A 16,214-nucleotide genomic window follows, 5' to 3' on the forward strand; every position below is an offset into this window, starting at 1 on the left:
AACCGTCTTCAGGATTGCATCATGGGAAGAGCAGCTCAAGGTCTTGGGCAGCTGTGTGTGTCACATCTGTGCCGTCTTTTTGTTTTACACACCACTAATGGGCTTGTCCATGATCCACCGCTTCCTTAACAAAAGGGACCCCAGCATTACAGCTCTGTTGGCCTATCTTCATTTTCTCCTACCCCCAGTGATGAACCCAACAGTGTACAGTGTGAAAACAAAAGAGATTCGGAAAGCCATCCTTAAAATGCTGTGCCAGAAAAGGATCCTGCCAGGTGGTCGGCCTAGCCTAGTTTTAACTTGACTTCGATCGATGATGGCTGTACTATAGTTTGCTGACATCAACTGCAGAAACGACACATTCTATATGTTTAAATCCAATATCTTGTATTAACGCTCTCTTTTGTTCTGCCCAGCTCACACCCCTTCCCTCCCCAACACCCATCATTCTCCTTTGTATTCCCTCCACTCCATGCCTAACGTACAAGAATCACCCCAACTTCTTTGGCCTCTCCACAGTGACGGCATTCTTTCTTTCCATGCCATGCTCATCTGCCCAGCACCCTCTGTCTCTCTCAAACTGGCCAACTGCTCTGCATCTTCTTGCTTTGTCTACACTCTCATCTGCTCAGCACACTCACTCTCTCTCCATCCCCCACCCACTCAGCATACACACTATCCCGATCCTATCATCTGTACAATACTTTCTCTCTTTTGCTCTACCCTTCCACCTGTCTCTCTCTCTCTCTATCCTGCCACAGATATTCATGTCCCTTTTTCTCTCACTCCTAATGCGGTCAGTACTGTAATGCATTCTCTCTATGTGTTGTTCAATGTGAAACACAGTGATCTCTTTAGTCAGTGACTCACACACACACACATATCCACTTCAATGAAAATAATAAAGATTAAAACATGTTTTGTCTATTATTTAAATCCCAGTAAGCAAGCCTGCATCTGATGACTTCCCATCACGTTAGTCAAAGGTACTAGAGGCTGTGACAAGCCAGCTGTTGGTAGGGGATTTTTTTTACAAGTAAGTCCCCCAACCAAAATATAGAGGAATTTTTTTCATATTCAAAATGTCAGCAAGAGAGGCAGGCATGTAAAGCCATAAGAAATAAAAATTTGGGGAGGATATGTGCAGTGGGTTGAAAGAATGTTTGGATCACACAAACACACCAAGAAAATAATAACATATGACTACAGCTTATGTCAAATACTTATGACAATGTCTGGAAATAAACAAAACACAGGTAATATTATAAATTCTTAAATTCAGTAAGATACCAAAGGTTATGTGCATATGAAAAGTAGTAGCAAAAGATATTTACAGGGACACTTCTCACACATGTTCCCAGGTGTAAGACTGTGTCACGAACAAACAAGAAATCAGTACTGGAGATTTAGTCTCGGGTCTTCAGGATGGCTAATTGCGCTCTTCTTACCGAATCTGATCTCCAGCCTGACTCTCTCAGCTTTAATGCTGTATTTTGGGCTCCCTGCCCAACTATTTTGTGTGAAGCTGCAGCTGTTCTGTTCCTAACCTAATCTTTCTTATGCAGGAAACAACCTTGTAACTGGTCTTATTGTCTCACCTTTCACGTACATATGTGTCTTCACATTCACTAATTAACTGCCTACAAAATTTCCACACACTACACTGCACTCGCCTTCTTTGGAACAAGCTGATTAAATGTAGATATTTTGCTGAGTCTGTAAGTACCACCAAGTATCACCAAGCCTTCCCAGATCCACCGGATAATCACTAGTTTGAGCCACACTTCTTACAAGGTCTTTTGACACACTTCCTCCTGAACAATGGACACTGGCACCTCCAGGTTAAAGCATATGCTCTAACCCGTTAATTTATTCGTATCACGTTATATTTATTCTACCTGCCTTTATCTTCCTTCCAGCTTGTCTTTAAGCCTCCAAGTTTTTTCCATTCCTTGTTGATTGTAACTTTGACTTATTCCTTTTTCCTTTGTTATCTATTATTAACCAGAATTGTTACCTTAGTTTTTCCCTTGTTATATGTAAACCGATCCGATATGGTTATCTACTATGAAGGTCGGTATAAAAAACTGTTAAATAAATAAATAAATAAATAAATAAATAAATAATTCAGTATGTTTTTCAGTAATTTAAGCATAAAACAACATGCTAATAACTGTAACTCATAATAAACAAATCATAACTTTATGACAGCATTTTTCTCTCATGAGGGACTAAATTAACCCTTCATGTGCTCCATCCTTAAGACTGTCCCTTACACACTAATTCAATATGCTAGCACCATCTGTGTCTCTGCCAGACCCTGTTGTGTTGGAGGGGAAAGGAAGGGCGGCCACCAGCAGCCATAGGGTACCAGTGTCCTACCAAGTACAAGTACAAGTGATAAAACCTAAAGTACCAGCAGCACAATCCATTAGTGCAGCAGAGGCCCTACAAGCAGCTTTCTCATCCTCTTCCTCTGACTCAGAGTTTGAAGAATCTTCCTTTAAAGGATTTCCTGCAGCAAATATGGGAGAGGTGTTAGCTAAATACCCTGTAGTAGTACTGACTAAACTTCCCATGTTAGCCTCCACCTCACTGACAGAGGAGAGAGAGGCAGGAGGTGATATTGTTGAGGGAGAGCAGGCCACCCTGACAGTGCAGGAAAAGAGGATGAGTGAATCCTGTGCCCCAGTTCCTCAGGCTCCATCTGTCTCCACCGCTCTTCAGTGCCAGCATCATCCACCCCCAAGGACGCAGACAGAGGCAAGAGATTTTAAAATAAATCTATGATCTGGAGTCATTTTCAAATGAGGGGGGATCCACGTTTGCGCGTTATAACTATTGCACGAAAGAGATCAGCCGAGGGAGGCAAGTGGACTATTTAAATAATTCTGGGATGGAGCATCACCTGAAGAAGCAGCATCCCCTTTATGCTCCTGGGGATGGTAATAGTAGCAGTCAGGGGACCCCTTCTGCAAGCCAGAGGACACTTTTTGAAAAGGGGATGAGTGTTCCTCAAGCTGCTTCCAAGCCTTTGGCTCCTTCTTCTATTCATGTAGCAGGTTGGCAGCAGCAGCCTCTTATCTGGAAAGCAGCGTAACCGATCCACTAACAATCATAATGAACCACAAAGCTGTGTGAAATGTTTAGAACTGGAGGACTTGCAGCCTGTCTGAAAGAAGCAGACATACATGTCCTTCCATAAGGGATGCATTTATCACTTCCACCAATTCCTCCTCCCTCTAATACCAGGATTACAAGTTCCTGCGAGCAATGAAGCAAAAGAGGGGACCCGAGTTAGCCAATATCTGATGACTCCATGGACCTCAGATTACCAATATCATAGTCCAGGGTCTATGATATTGGTGTACGCGTGGATTTGCAGTAAAAGCCGGTTTATAGCTGGGTTGGGGCACTACTGGCGGAAAATTGCGGTGTTTTTCTTGTATAAGAGCTCAAGTGCTTGAATGCATGATTGTAAGTGTGCGTGTGAGTTAGATCTGTGTAAGCGGAGGGATGGGGATGAACACTTTGGGGTTGAGATCTGAGTGCATGTAGCTGATAAGTTTGTGGGTGCATGTATGTATGCAGATCCGACTGACAGTATGTGCGTGTGCGTGCGTGCAAACAGTGACAGAGCCCTCAGTTCAGGGCTCCCCCGCTCCCTGTATGTATTTTGGCTACAGACAGAAACTTGGAAACTCCAGATCTTGCTGAAACAAAGAGCAGTTCAGCAGACTCCGCAATGATATTAACATTCAAAACTCGTTGCTCAGACTCCATCTGCCTCTTTTCAAGTGGTGCATGACATCCTTGTGCGGGCGCACAATCTCTATAAAAGGAGGTGGAGAAAAAAGGGAAATGTTGTCCTTCAGGAGTAAAGTTTGGAGCTCCATAAGCTCCAGGAACAGGTCCATGATGCCTCTCCAGCCCTTGTTTCCAGCCATCATCCCACAGCACAGAGCGTTGGAGCTCCATAATTTGTTATTTTATTTTATTAATTTTTTTATTTATCCATGATACCTCTCCAGCCCTTGTTTCCAGCTCTCATCCCACAGGCATAGAGCGCTGGAGCTCCATAATTTGTTATTTTATTTTATTAATTTTTTTATTTATCCATGACACCTCTCCAGCCCTGGTTTCCAGCTCTCATCTCACAGGCACAGAGCGCTGGAGCTCCATAATTTGTTTTTTATTTTATTTATTTTTTTATTTATCCATGATGCCTCTCCAGCCCTGGTTTCCAGCTCTCATCCCACAGGCACAGAGCGCTGGAGCTCCATAATTTGTTTTTTATTTTATTTATTTTTTTATTTATCCATGATGCCTCTCCAGCCCTGGTTTCCAGCTCTCATCCCACAGGCACAGAGCGCCGGAGCTCCATAATTTGTTTTTTATTTTATTAATTTTTTTATTTATCCATGATGCCTCTCCAGCCCTTGTTTCCAGCCATCATCCCACAGCACAGAGCATTGGAGCTCCATAATTTGTTTTTTATTTTATTAATTTTTTAATTTATCCATGATACCTCTCCAGCCCTTGTTTCTAGCTCTCATCCCACAGGCATAGAGCGTTGGAGCTCCTTAATTTGTTTTTTTATTTTATTAATTTTTTAATTTGTCTACGATGCTCCTCTAGCCCTGGTTTCCAGCTCATGATTCAGACTTTGCCACTGAAAGTGTTTTTTTCTGCACAACGCTGGATTTAGCAGAATTGAGAGGTTTTATGAATACAGAAGAAACTGAAGCAGCAATTTCACGTCCATTAAGTTTATTTTTGTAAAAGTAAATAAAATCCTGAAACCCTGGATGTGCGTGAGTACAGCTGATGGACAGTGACTCTGAGTGTGCAAGGAGCAGTGCATATGGATACATTTCCACCACCTCCTCAAAGATCCCTGGGGAGGGAAGAGTTGGGCAGCGAGGGTATGGACTGGGATCAGCAGCAGCAATTCCTGCACAGACTCCTCTGCTCAGCATGCTCTCCTTCCTGGTTCTTGTTGCTAAAAATTACCTTCCCTAAATATGCGCTTCATGCAGCCAATATCAGCTGTGCATATCCTTGGGGTAGAGATATGTAAAAGAACTGCAGCATTTGTCAAGGTGGAAAGCAGCCTTTCAGAATTTATTGGTGGAAAATAGATCAAATACAGAGATACTATTCAATAACTCCCCTGGTAGCTAGGCCAGGGGAGTTATTGAGTAGTTTCATTATGCTTGATGGAAATTCTGGAATTTTAAGAGTTTTCTGGACATGGAGTGGGCTATGAAACATCAAATTCTCTCAAGTGTCTGCTCTTACTATGTTATTTTCAAATGTGACAAATTTGCACTTGCACATTATTTTAAAGACAGGTGATCTTAAGGTTATTCTTGCACTACTTCTATCTAGAATAGATTACTATAATGCACCATTAATTGATCTTCTGAGGAACTACTTGTGAAGGCTGCAGATCGTACAAAATTCAGTCACCTGCTGTATTGTAGGGATGTGCATTTGGTTTAAAACGAATGGCCAATCTGAGACGAATATACTGTATTTGTTTTGTTTCTTGCCCCCAAAAAGATATGAGCAAACCCCGCAAATGAAACATATGTCATTTGTTCATGTTTCCCCATTGAAAAGCATTGCCTGCATATAGACTCTGAGGCTGGGCAAGTCATGTGGGAGTTTCCATAGCAACCAGTCCTCATGCCTATGACACTTTTGTGAGGTCAGAGGAGAACCGGGATCTGTTGTCAAGGAAACTAGACTGACAGAGCAAAAGAACATATCAGAGGGAAACATTTTTCTAAATCAGTGAATCACAGAACTTTCCAACTTTCTTATTGTAATCCTTGACAGTTTCAGTTTGCAGTTGGATTCTATCTCTCACTCATGGAGAGAGGATACGTCCGGCTTTGCTGTTGTCTTTGAATTCTGTATTACTATAATCTTCTGTATCAACAGTGCTTTGGTTCAAGATTAGAAACATTCCATCTATTCTAATCCTGTTAGCTGCTGTCACACTGTGTTAATTTGCACAGATATATATATATATATCTATATATATATATATCTATATATATATATATATACACACATCTCACTGCTGTCACTGCTATTGACTCAGAGGAAGGTTAGTCTTTTCTAATCCATCTGCCTTTCTCTTTGGGGAAGGGAAGGCATAGGATGGCTGCCTGCTGTCAGTGGATCTTTTAGCAGTGATTTATTAAATTTTAAACCTGTTGCTAACCAGTGTAGTACCAGTACTGTAGTTGAGCTTTGACACAGTATCCAACATACAGAGGCTGATTCAGGAACACCTTTGAAGGGAATCAGATCTGGATTTTCTGGATCTTTGATTGTTTTCAAATCCCAAACGTCAGCAGGAGAGATAGGCATGTAAAGCTGCAAGAAGCTACCAAAGAAAAGAGAGGATCAATGAACACCACGTATTATACGTTCTGTGCTCAATAAAAGAACTCTTGGTGTTCATTGATCCTCTCTTTTCTTTGGTTGCTACTGCAATATTGGATCAATTTCCGATCTGTTTCTTTGAAGCTGCAAGAAGCTGACATTTGGGGAGGATATGCCAGTTGTTCCATCAGTGACTCAGACAGAGGGAAAAAGAAGGCACTGGTAGCAGCAGCCAGAGCAGAGTACAACAACCACCACCAATGCCTTTAGAAGTACAAGTACTAGTGATGAAACCTAAACTACCACTATTCAAACCCTTAAGAGATGTCCTAGATGTCCGATGACGATGACGTCGGAGTAAATGGGAGTATCTCCTCACCTGGGAGGGCTATTGGGCCGAGAAGAACTCGTGGGAACCCTCTCAGAATATCCTTGACAAGGATCTCCTGAAAACTTTCCATAGACAGAATCCTGAGAAACCCCAGCTGTGTAGGGGGAAGCCTAGAAGGGAGGGGTACTGTTACGCGCCCTGCCCGCGGTCGCCCGCCCGCGGGACTGCTCACCTTTAGGGTCAACCAGCTGGTCTCGGTCCTGTCTCCTTCGCGGCCCTCGCAAACCCGGCTAGGCCCTGGCGTCCCACGGCAGCGGTCACCAGGCCTTCGCTCGCATACCAGGCCCCATGCTGGACCTCGCTGCCTCAACAGCTAGCCATCCCCCTATGTGCGTGCGCGGACCAGCCACCCTGATATGGGTTCGAGGGCGGGTCCTAGTTCCGCAGCGCATCCTGATTGAAAGGATGTTAAAAGGAAGTTCCTGGCCTCTCTTCCTTGCCTTGGCAATCGGGTCGGTTTGTTCCTGAGATTGCCCTTGCTCGTGTATCTGCTTGCCTTTTCCTAGTCTCGTTCCAGGATCCTTTTGTTCCAGTTCTGTTCCAGCTTGTTCCTGCTTCCTTGCCCTGCTTGTTCCTGTCTTCATTGTTCATCTTCCCGTCTTACCTCGGACTACCTTTCTGGTAAAGACCACTGCTTGTTCCTGACTCGTTTGCTTGCTTGCCTCCTGCCAAAGACCATAGCTTGTTCCTGACCTGCCTGCCTGCTGCCTGCTGCCTGCCTATGACTTCAGCCTGTTCTTGACCTCGCTTGACCTCTGGATCTTGACCACTCCTCGGACTAATTCCTGGACTTTGACCTTGTCTGTCTGCCCTTGCTTGATTCTGGCTCTGTTCCTAGCCTTGTCATCACCATACTCTTTTGGTTCACCAACCTGTTTCCAGCCTCGAACTCGATAGCGCTCTTCCTGCCTCTGTGGGCACGCCAGACTCTGATATTCCCAGGAGACCCTGCGAGGCCCTCCTAAGTCTCAGCTGCCCGGGTCCCTATGGGCTTCTCCTGGGGAGTCCATGGGCTTCCAGTGGTGAAGATCAACACTGCCTCTGTCTCCTCTCATGCTCTGTCCCCTGTGGTCGGTTCCCGCACTGCCACAGGGCAGGGGTCCACCCCCAAGCGCAAAAGACAGAATTGAAACAGAATAAATAAATAAATAAATATATTGAAGTACACCTGCAAACAGAAAAAATGTGTAAAGGACAAAGAAACAAACTTGACAACGGATATCAAGCAATCAACAAGAAAACAGCAGATGATGTCGGATAACAGCCCATTCTCCCTCCCACTGCAAGATCTCCAGCTTTACCCTTTCCTTCCCCACAGATAAGGATCCTATGTGCTTATTCTAAGTTTTACTCCTCACTCAAAAATAATGATCTGAGAGTGAAATATTGATTAACAGAGGGTATTTGCTATGTGTATACAGGGAACAAAGTTGTCTTTTGAATGTACCTTATGAGTTTGTCCGCCTTTGTGCCCTACCCAGACTCCTATTATTTAACATCACTAATACCTGTTATCTTTTCAATTAAAGGAAATATCTTGAAGCTGATTAGAAGTTTGGAGATTAGGCATGTCTGCTGTCAATAGATCTGACGTTGAGTCCTCTACCTTCCTACTGACAGGGATTCCGGGATTGGACCATGGTCTAGAGTTGTTCTCTTTCCCTCTATGTGTCTTATATGTGATGTCTTTTGTAGGGAATTATACCATCCTGTTTGTTATCAAGACAGAGCCACATCTGCACACTCCCATGTATCTCCTCCTCTCTCTGCTTGCAATCACTGACTTGGGCTTATGCTTATCCACACTGCCTACAGTGCTCAGCATCTTTTGGTTTAACTCCAGAGTCATTAGCTCTAATGCCTGTTTCAGTCAGCTTTTCTTCATCCATACCTTCTCCATCATGGAGTCCTCAGTGCTGTTGGCTATGGCCTTTGATCGCTTTATTGCCATCTGTAACCCTCTGAGATATGCCTCCATCCTAACCGGCCCAGTTATAGTAAAAATTGGATTTGCTATTGTAATCAGGAGTGTAAGTCTCCATATTCCAGCCCCAATTCTTCTTAAAAGGTTAAGATACTGTGGAGTTAATGAGCTTTCTCATGCCTTTTGTATACATCCTGAACTAATAAAGCTCTCCTGTTCCAATACTACAGTCAATAGCATCTATGGTTTGTTCGTTGTTCTGAGCACTATGGGAATAGACTCACTATTTATAGTCCTGTCTTATGTCATGATCATCAAAACCGTCTTCAGGATTGCATCACAAGAAGAGCAGCTCAAGGTTTTGGGCAGCTGTGTGTCTCACATTTGTGCTGTCCTTTTATTTTACACACCTCTAATGAGCTTGTCCATAATTCTCCGCTTCCATAACAAAAGGGATCCAAGCGTTACAACTCTGCTGGCCTATCTTCATTTTCTCCTACCCCCAGTGATGAACCCAACAGTGTACAGTGTGAAAACAAAAGAAATTCGGAAAGCCATCCTTAAAATGCTGTGCCAGAAAAGAATCCTGTCCAGGCGGTTGGCCTAGCCTAGTTTTTACGTGTCCTCATTGGATGATAACCGTACCGTGGTATATTTATTTATGTAAAATATTTGCGCATATATCCAGCAGTTCAAGGAGGATTATTCAGGATATATTCACAATTACAAACAGAAACAACAAATTAAATGCAAAATAAAAATTGTAAAGACTGATACAACAATAAAGACAGTGCTGCTTCTTCAGTCATAGCATGGATGGATCATAATCTTTGAGACCTAGGAAGTAGCCTCCGAGACCAAAGCCTGCATAAAAAAGAACGTTTTCACCTCTTTCTTGCACAGAAAGAAGTATTCTATAGATCTTATATTTTTGGGAAGTGTGTTCCCTAGTAAGCAGTTCATAGAGGTGTACCATGTAGAATGAAGGAAATTCCAGTGAATGTTCATTGGTGGAAGGCAGACTGTGAGCTGATGTAAAAAAACGCAAAACAAAATGCATCCATGGTTTGATGACATCAAGTGTGGAAGCAACACATTCTGCATGTTTTAATGCATTTCTGAAGGGGTCATGTTTCCATAGGAAACCCAAATATTCCATTTATTCAGATTTTGACGTATTCTTGTGATTTTGAAACACCCCATTTTTCCGGAGCTGGCAATGGCTGTAATAGTTCCCAGAGTTGTCCCAACAAGGGTTTCTGCTGCGTACAGGTGGGACAGGAATCCACATAGGTTCAGACATTTCTTTGCATCTGGGGCCACCAGTAATACTGTTGGACCATAGTGAGATTTCGGGCCTGTCCAGTATGACCTACAATATGGGAGTCATGGGACCATCTTAGTACCTTTTCTCTGAGTTTGCAATGGACAACCATCTTCCCTGGTGGGACGGTATTACGACTGTCACTGCCTGACGTCTTCACTCCGCCCTCCTTACCTCTCTGGTGACTCATCCTGCGGTTGATGGACGTTTGGCTGCCACGGCATCTGTCTGCCGTCCTCTCCGATGTCCCCGGACCGGCTTGGGTGCTGCCTTCCGCCATGCTGTTCAGCTGCCTTAGGGTGCGCGTGCCGTGCGGCCCTGCTTCAAGTACCTTCAGTGGCATGAACCTCAGGGGCATCCCCCTGTGATGAAGTCATGCATCCAGGATACATAAGGCCTACGCGATTGCTAGCTAATCGAGTTAGCAAAGGTTTACTAACGGATGGGATTCGCTCTCCGTACCTTGCAACTCTGCCTCCTTTGGATCTACTCTATTTGGGGTACCCGCTCCTCGGGGACCTCTCTATCTCTTTCTTATCTTTCAGGTCGCAGTCTGGAACCGTTACTCGCTCCTCGAGGGCCCATGTTCCTGGACTCGCTTCTTGGACTCCACTTCTGCCAGGAAGACACCGCTGCCTATAACATCTGTGAGTTACCATTTCTATCTCTCAGAGCTATTCCCTGGAACCAAGTACTCGCTCCTCGAGGGCCTGCCTTTACTCCAGCTCCTGTGCTCCACAATGAGAGACCGCTGCGTGAGTACATTACCAACGAGGCTCTATTCCTGAACTCTGCATATACTGCTACTACTCACAATCTCTCTATTACAGCACAGCCATTGGGATCGCTGTTCCAGAGCCTGAGGGACTACAAGCCCAACCGGGCTACTTTCCAGCTCACTTCTGCCACCTCTGGTGGTTCACCAATCCTGTATAATAAAAGAACTACAAAGGATCTCTCCAGGAGCCCCCAAACAAATCCATCATTCACAACTCCATTCAAAAACAAGCACTGTCCACCGCGGGACCACATCAATTGAACTCATTACCCCCAGGTATACGCCAAGAACAATGCCATCTCTCCTTTAGAAAGAAACTGAAAACTTGGCTGTTCTCTCAAGCCTTCCCCTCCCCAACTAGCAATGTCTCTTACTCCGCTCCTATCATCTTTCCTCCGCGCCTATAACCACTTCCCCTGTCAATGCCCCATTCCTGGCCCAGGTCATGATGCCTCCGCAGCCAAGTATCCTAAGGAACTGTTATGTTAGAATTACTTATTGATTTATAACATTTATATTAAATGTTAAATTAGCTCTCCACACTAATCAATAGGTTTTTTTTTTTCTTTTTTGCTATCCTGCATTACTTTTAGAACGTTATGTTAAAGTGTTTTTTCTCTCTCTCTTAAATATCCTGAACTGTACTCCCTGTTCATTGTAACTTTCTTTTCATAGAGTTAAATGGTTTCCCCTGGTTCTGCTGTTAACTGGTACGATAAGACTTGTCTTGAGCATCGGTATATTAAAATAATTTAAAAAATATTGGAGATCACGTGAGCAAGTGGAGACAGCGGATGTGGAACCCTTAGCTCCGGGTCCCGTCTCCCTATCTGGGTCCATCCCCAGCCTAAAATAGCTTGGCACCCTTTCATTTCTCTCCCTACCTCTTAAAAATCTTGTCAGCGTCTCTCGGAGGGAAGAAGTATGGCAACACGGACCATCCGCAAGGACAAGGACAGAGAGAGGCCTAGAGGAGCGGATCCGCCAGCTTCGCCAGACCGTCCGCCGCCAGGCCAGCCGGCGCAAGGTATTGAGCTAGAGCACATAAAGACGGCGGTAGCGGCGGCGATTGGCCCCGATCTCAAAGCGATTGCGGAACAGATCGCCGAATTAAAGCAATCCCTGCAGGGGTTTGAACCCCGTATTGTAGAATTGGAATCGAGGATGTCGGAGGCGCACGACGACCTCGTGACGGCGCGGTCTGATATTGCTGCCCTTAAGGCCTCGGTCTCACAACAGGCCGCAAAACTCGAAGATCTTGAAAATCGTTCGCGCCGTTCCAATCTCAGACTGATCGGGATACCGGAGTCGCTGAAGGACTCCGACTTACCTGCTTATTTGGAAAAGTGGCTGGCGGAGCAACTGTCTCTCCCTCAGACGAACGGTCCGTTGCGCGTGGAGCGTGCCCACAGGTTGGGCCTGCGGCAGAGGGAAGCCATGCGGCCGCGGCCTGTCATCGTCAAACTGTTGAACTACGCTCACAAAATCGATATTCTCCGGGCGCTGCGGGGCGGGCGAAGCCTTCAGCTGGAGGGGCAGAGGATTTTGCTCTTCCAGGATTTCTCAGCGGGCGTATCTCAGCAACGACGTGCCATGGCCCCGCACTGCTCGCATCTGATTAACTTAGGCCTCCGAGCGACCCTTGTTTATCCAGCGCGTTTGCGGGTGGTGACTGATGGCGGCCCCCGTTGGTTTGAGACACCGGATCAAGCTAAGGTCTTCGTGGAGGAATGCACGGCGAGAAATGCGGCGAAATCATGAGCCCACGGCGCGGAACTGTGCTTGAAGGGAGACGCTATGCGGAGTCCAGCTGCTAGGTCTTGCGTTGTATATTGACCTTTAGTCCTGATTTTTTTTCTCTTGTTCTTCTTTTTGCAGTTTCTATTTTTTTTTTTTTTCTCCTTTTCATCTTGGAGACCTGGGTTTGACTCTGGCAGGCAAGGCGCCACTGAGTAGTTTTTTTTTAAGGCTAACGCTTGCTCCTGTACCTGGTTTCTGGACTGGCACGTTTGGCCTGCCCAGTTCCCTGGCCCTGCCGGAATACCTGGCTCTCGGACATATGTTTTGAGCCTTTGAATTTTTTTTTTTTTTTTTTTTTTTTCCTCCCTTTTTCCCTTTTTTTTTTTTTTTTTTTTTTTTCTTTTTTTTCTTTCTCTTTCTTTCTCTTTTTCTTCTTTTTCTCCTTCTCGTTTGAGTTTTACTTTCTTTATTTCAGACTGCTGCCCACAAAGGGGTTTTTTTATGTATTTTTATTCTTTGGTCGATGCATCGTGTGAAATGCCACTGACACGAGTAGTGCTCCACAGACTGAGGGCGAAGTTGTTTAACCGCCAGCACTGCATATAGTGGTTTTTTTTTATTTCTCCTCTCTCTTTTCTTTCTCTCTCTCCCCCTGTGCAGATTATAACAGGGAGGAGGTGATCCAGTGTTTTTTTTTTTTATTTATATCTATATTTCTATATTTAGGTTTTTATTTTTTTCTTATTCCCTTTTCTGGTTTCTTTCCTCTTTTTTTATTATCATTTTACTTTTCTCTATTATTTTTTTATCCACTTTTGTCTACCGAGATACTTGTACGGGCTGATATTGTTGGGTTGTTGGGTTGCCAATGTGCGTTGTATTGTTATTTCTGGTTGGGTGGTAAGGGAGTTGGGCATGATAATATATAAGTTTGAGGGATGCCTAAGTCTAGTTTCGTGGAGTTGTTGGCTGCTGGGGGTGGGGGTGGATGGGGGGCGGGGGGGGGGGGGTGAGGGGTATTCACCCGCTGGTGGGGAGGGGCTCCGTGATCTTCCTTGGCATAGCTCACGGGAGGATTCCCCTGATGGGTGCCATGCTATCAGTGGGGAAGGAACGAGGGGGTGGTGCGGAAGGGGCGGGGTTGCTAGGGGGGGATGGGGGGGGGAGCTTCTCTGTTAGGTCTCGAATTTGGTCCAGTTCGGCCGCAATGCCTGTTTACTTGGGTACCGGATTTTGTGGATGGCAGGCTCAAGTCTGGACTCCGGCTGGGAGAGTTCGGATTTGTTTGAAAGTATTACCTCTGCAATGTATGTATGATCTCAATGTATATCTCTAGTAACCTTACGCGTTTAATATCCTGGAATGTCGGCGGAATACACTCCCCCATAAAGCGTACTAAGATCTTGACTCATTTGAGGCGGAAGGAAGCGATGGTGGGTTTTCTCCAGGAAACCCACCTCACTGATGCTGAGCATCTTAAGCTTTGCCGTTTTTGGGTGGGGCAGGTGGCCTCTGCGTCGGCGACTTCCAGGTCTGCTGGGGTGGCGATTTTGTTTCATAAGAATCTGCCGCTTCAGATTGTGGTAGCTGACCTATTTCATCGGCAGATCGTGTTTTGTAATCTCTATGCCCCCAATACGTATAATGCCCAATTTTTTCAAACGATATACGAGCACTTGCTGCCTTATTTGGCAGATATTATTATTGTGGGTGGCGACTTTAACACCATTCGGGACCCTAAGGTGGATACGTCTCAACCGGGCCGTAGGGAACATGGTATGGGGAAGGGTCCGGGGATGCTAGCCTCCACGCTGCATTTGGTAGATGTTTGGCGAATGCTTAATCCGGAGGTCCGGGAATTTACCCATTTGTCTAGAGCACATGCTACCCATGCCCGCATAGATTACATTATGCTTAGTGGAAGTGCCTTTCCTCTGGTGGCTGAGGCGGGAATTGAAACTGTTCTTATCTCTGATCACGCTCCGGTATGGGTGGACCTACAGCTTACGTCTCCCAGTGCTGGCACTCGGTCCTGGCGTTTTCCGTATTACTTGGCAGAGGATCAAGCCTTTCAGAAATATCTGTTGGAGCGGTGGTCGGATTATGCAGCACTTAATGCGGCGCATATAAATAATCCATCTTTATTTTGGTATACAGCTAAAGCGGTGATAAGGGGGGACATCATCTCTTATGTGGCTCATCGCAGGAAGTCTATCAATGCTCAAATTATACTACTTAATGATCAGCTGCGACGGGTAAAACGCCAGCTGGTGAGGAGCAATACGGCTCAGGTTCGGGAACAATATCATTCTATACAGTGTACTCTGAATACAGTTCTCCACTCTCGTGCAAAAAAAAGTATACTGTATTACCAATATCAATTATACCGATATGGTAATAAAGCCGGGAGAATGATGTCCCACTTGATCCGCTCAGCCAGAGGAACTCGACACGTGGCGGGTTTAAAGAATGAATCTGGCCAGATTGAAACTTGTAACTCCACTATTTTGCGTCTTTTTCGGACGTACTATGAAAAATTATATAGTGCAGGGGAATGGTCAGAGGAGAAATGTAGCCATTTTTGTGACTCTTTGCCTATTCCAGTCCTTACCTTGGACCAGAGGCAAATGCTAAATGCTCCGATAACAGAACTTGAAATCAAGGGGGGCATTTTACAGTCCAAAAAGTTAAAGGCTCCCGGTCCTGATGGATACACGGGTGAGTTTTATAGGTGTGTGGTAGATAAGATCTGTGGCCCGCTGAGGGAGTTTTTTTTAGATTTGATTGCTAAGGGAAGGTACCCACCCCAAATGAATACTGCGCATATTACCCTAATTGCTAAGCCAGGGAAAGATCCTCAACGGGTGGACTCGTATCGCCCTATTTCTTTGATAAATTACGACCAGAAGCTACTGGCAAAAATTTTAGCTGATAGGCTAGCGCGGGTACTCCCCACATTGATAGGAGACCACCAGGTGGGTTTTGTGAGGAGACGATACGGGTTGACCAACGTTCGAAAGATTCTTACCGCTCTAGATTTATGTCATTATACGCAGACTCCTTCCCTTACGATTAGTTTTGATGCGGAAAAGGCATTTGATCGGGTGGAGTGGCCTTATCTTTTTTCTATATTACGGCGCATGGGGCTTGACGGTTTATTCTTACAGACCATACAGCTGCTGTATGCAGACCCGCAGGCGTCCTTATTGGTTAATGGTGACCATTCAGCCCCGTTCGATATTAAGAGAGGCACTCGTCAGGGTTGTCCCCTCTCTCCCTTATTATTTGTTTTACAATTGGAACCTCTTCTACTAACGATACGACGAACCCCTGGTATTCGGGGGATACGTTTAAATGATATGATTTTTAAAAGCGTAGCGTTTGCGGACGATCTTCTCGTTTTTCTAACCCGCCCGCGGACATCCCTTCCGATTTTGTTGGATCGCATGGGAGCTTTTGGGGACTTCTCAGGATTTAAACTGAATCGGGGTAAATCCATGGCGTTAGCTTACCCTGCTACGCTCCGGGAGGGTTGGCCGGGGGATTTCCCCTTACAATGGGCTGCGCAGGCCATTCGATATTTGGGAATAAATATTACGTTGCACCCGGATCAGGTGTATGCGGCAAATATACCTTCGCTTCTTCAGCAGACACAGGA

General features: G+C 45.1%; 1 protein-coding gene across 1 annotated transcript; it reads left to right on the forward strand.

Moving 5' to 3' along the window:
* The first annotated feature begins 8,324 nt into the window (after positions 1-8,324).
* Positions 8,325-9,321, forward strand: LOC115091579 (olfactory receptor 51G2-like). The gene has a single exon (XM_029601757.1). It carries the CDS (start codon positions 8,359-8,361, stop codon positions 9,319-9,321), a length of 963 nt encoding a protein of 320 aa, XP_029457617.1. The 5' UTR covers positions 8,325-8,358.
* The last annotated feature ends 6,893 nt before the right edge of the window (positions 9,322-16,214 follow it).

The sequence above is a fragment of the Rhinatrema bivittatum genome, chromosome 5 (assembly GCF_901001135.1).
Source record: "Rhinatrema bivittatum chromosome 5, aRhiBiv1.1, whole genome shotgun sequence".
Classification (NCBI taxonomy): Eukaryota; Metazoa; Chordata; class Amphibia; order Gymnophiona; family Rhinatrematidae; genus Rhinatrema; species Rhinatrema bivittatum.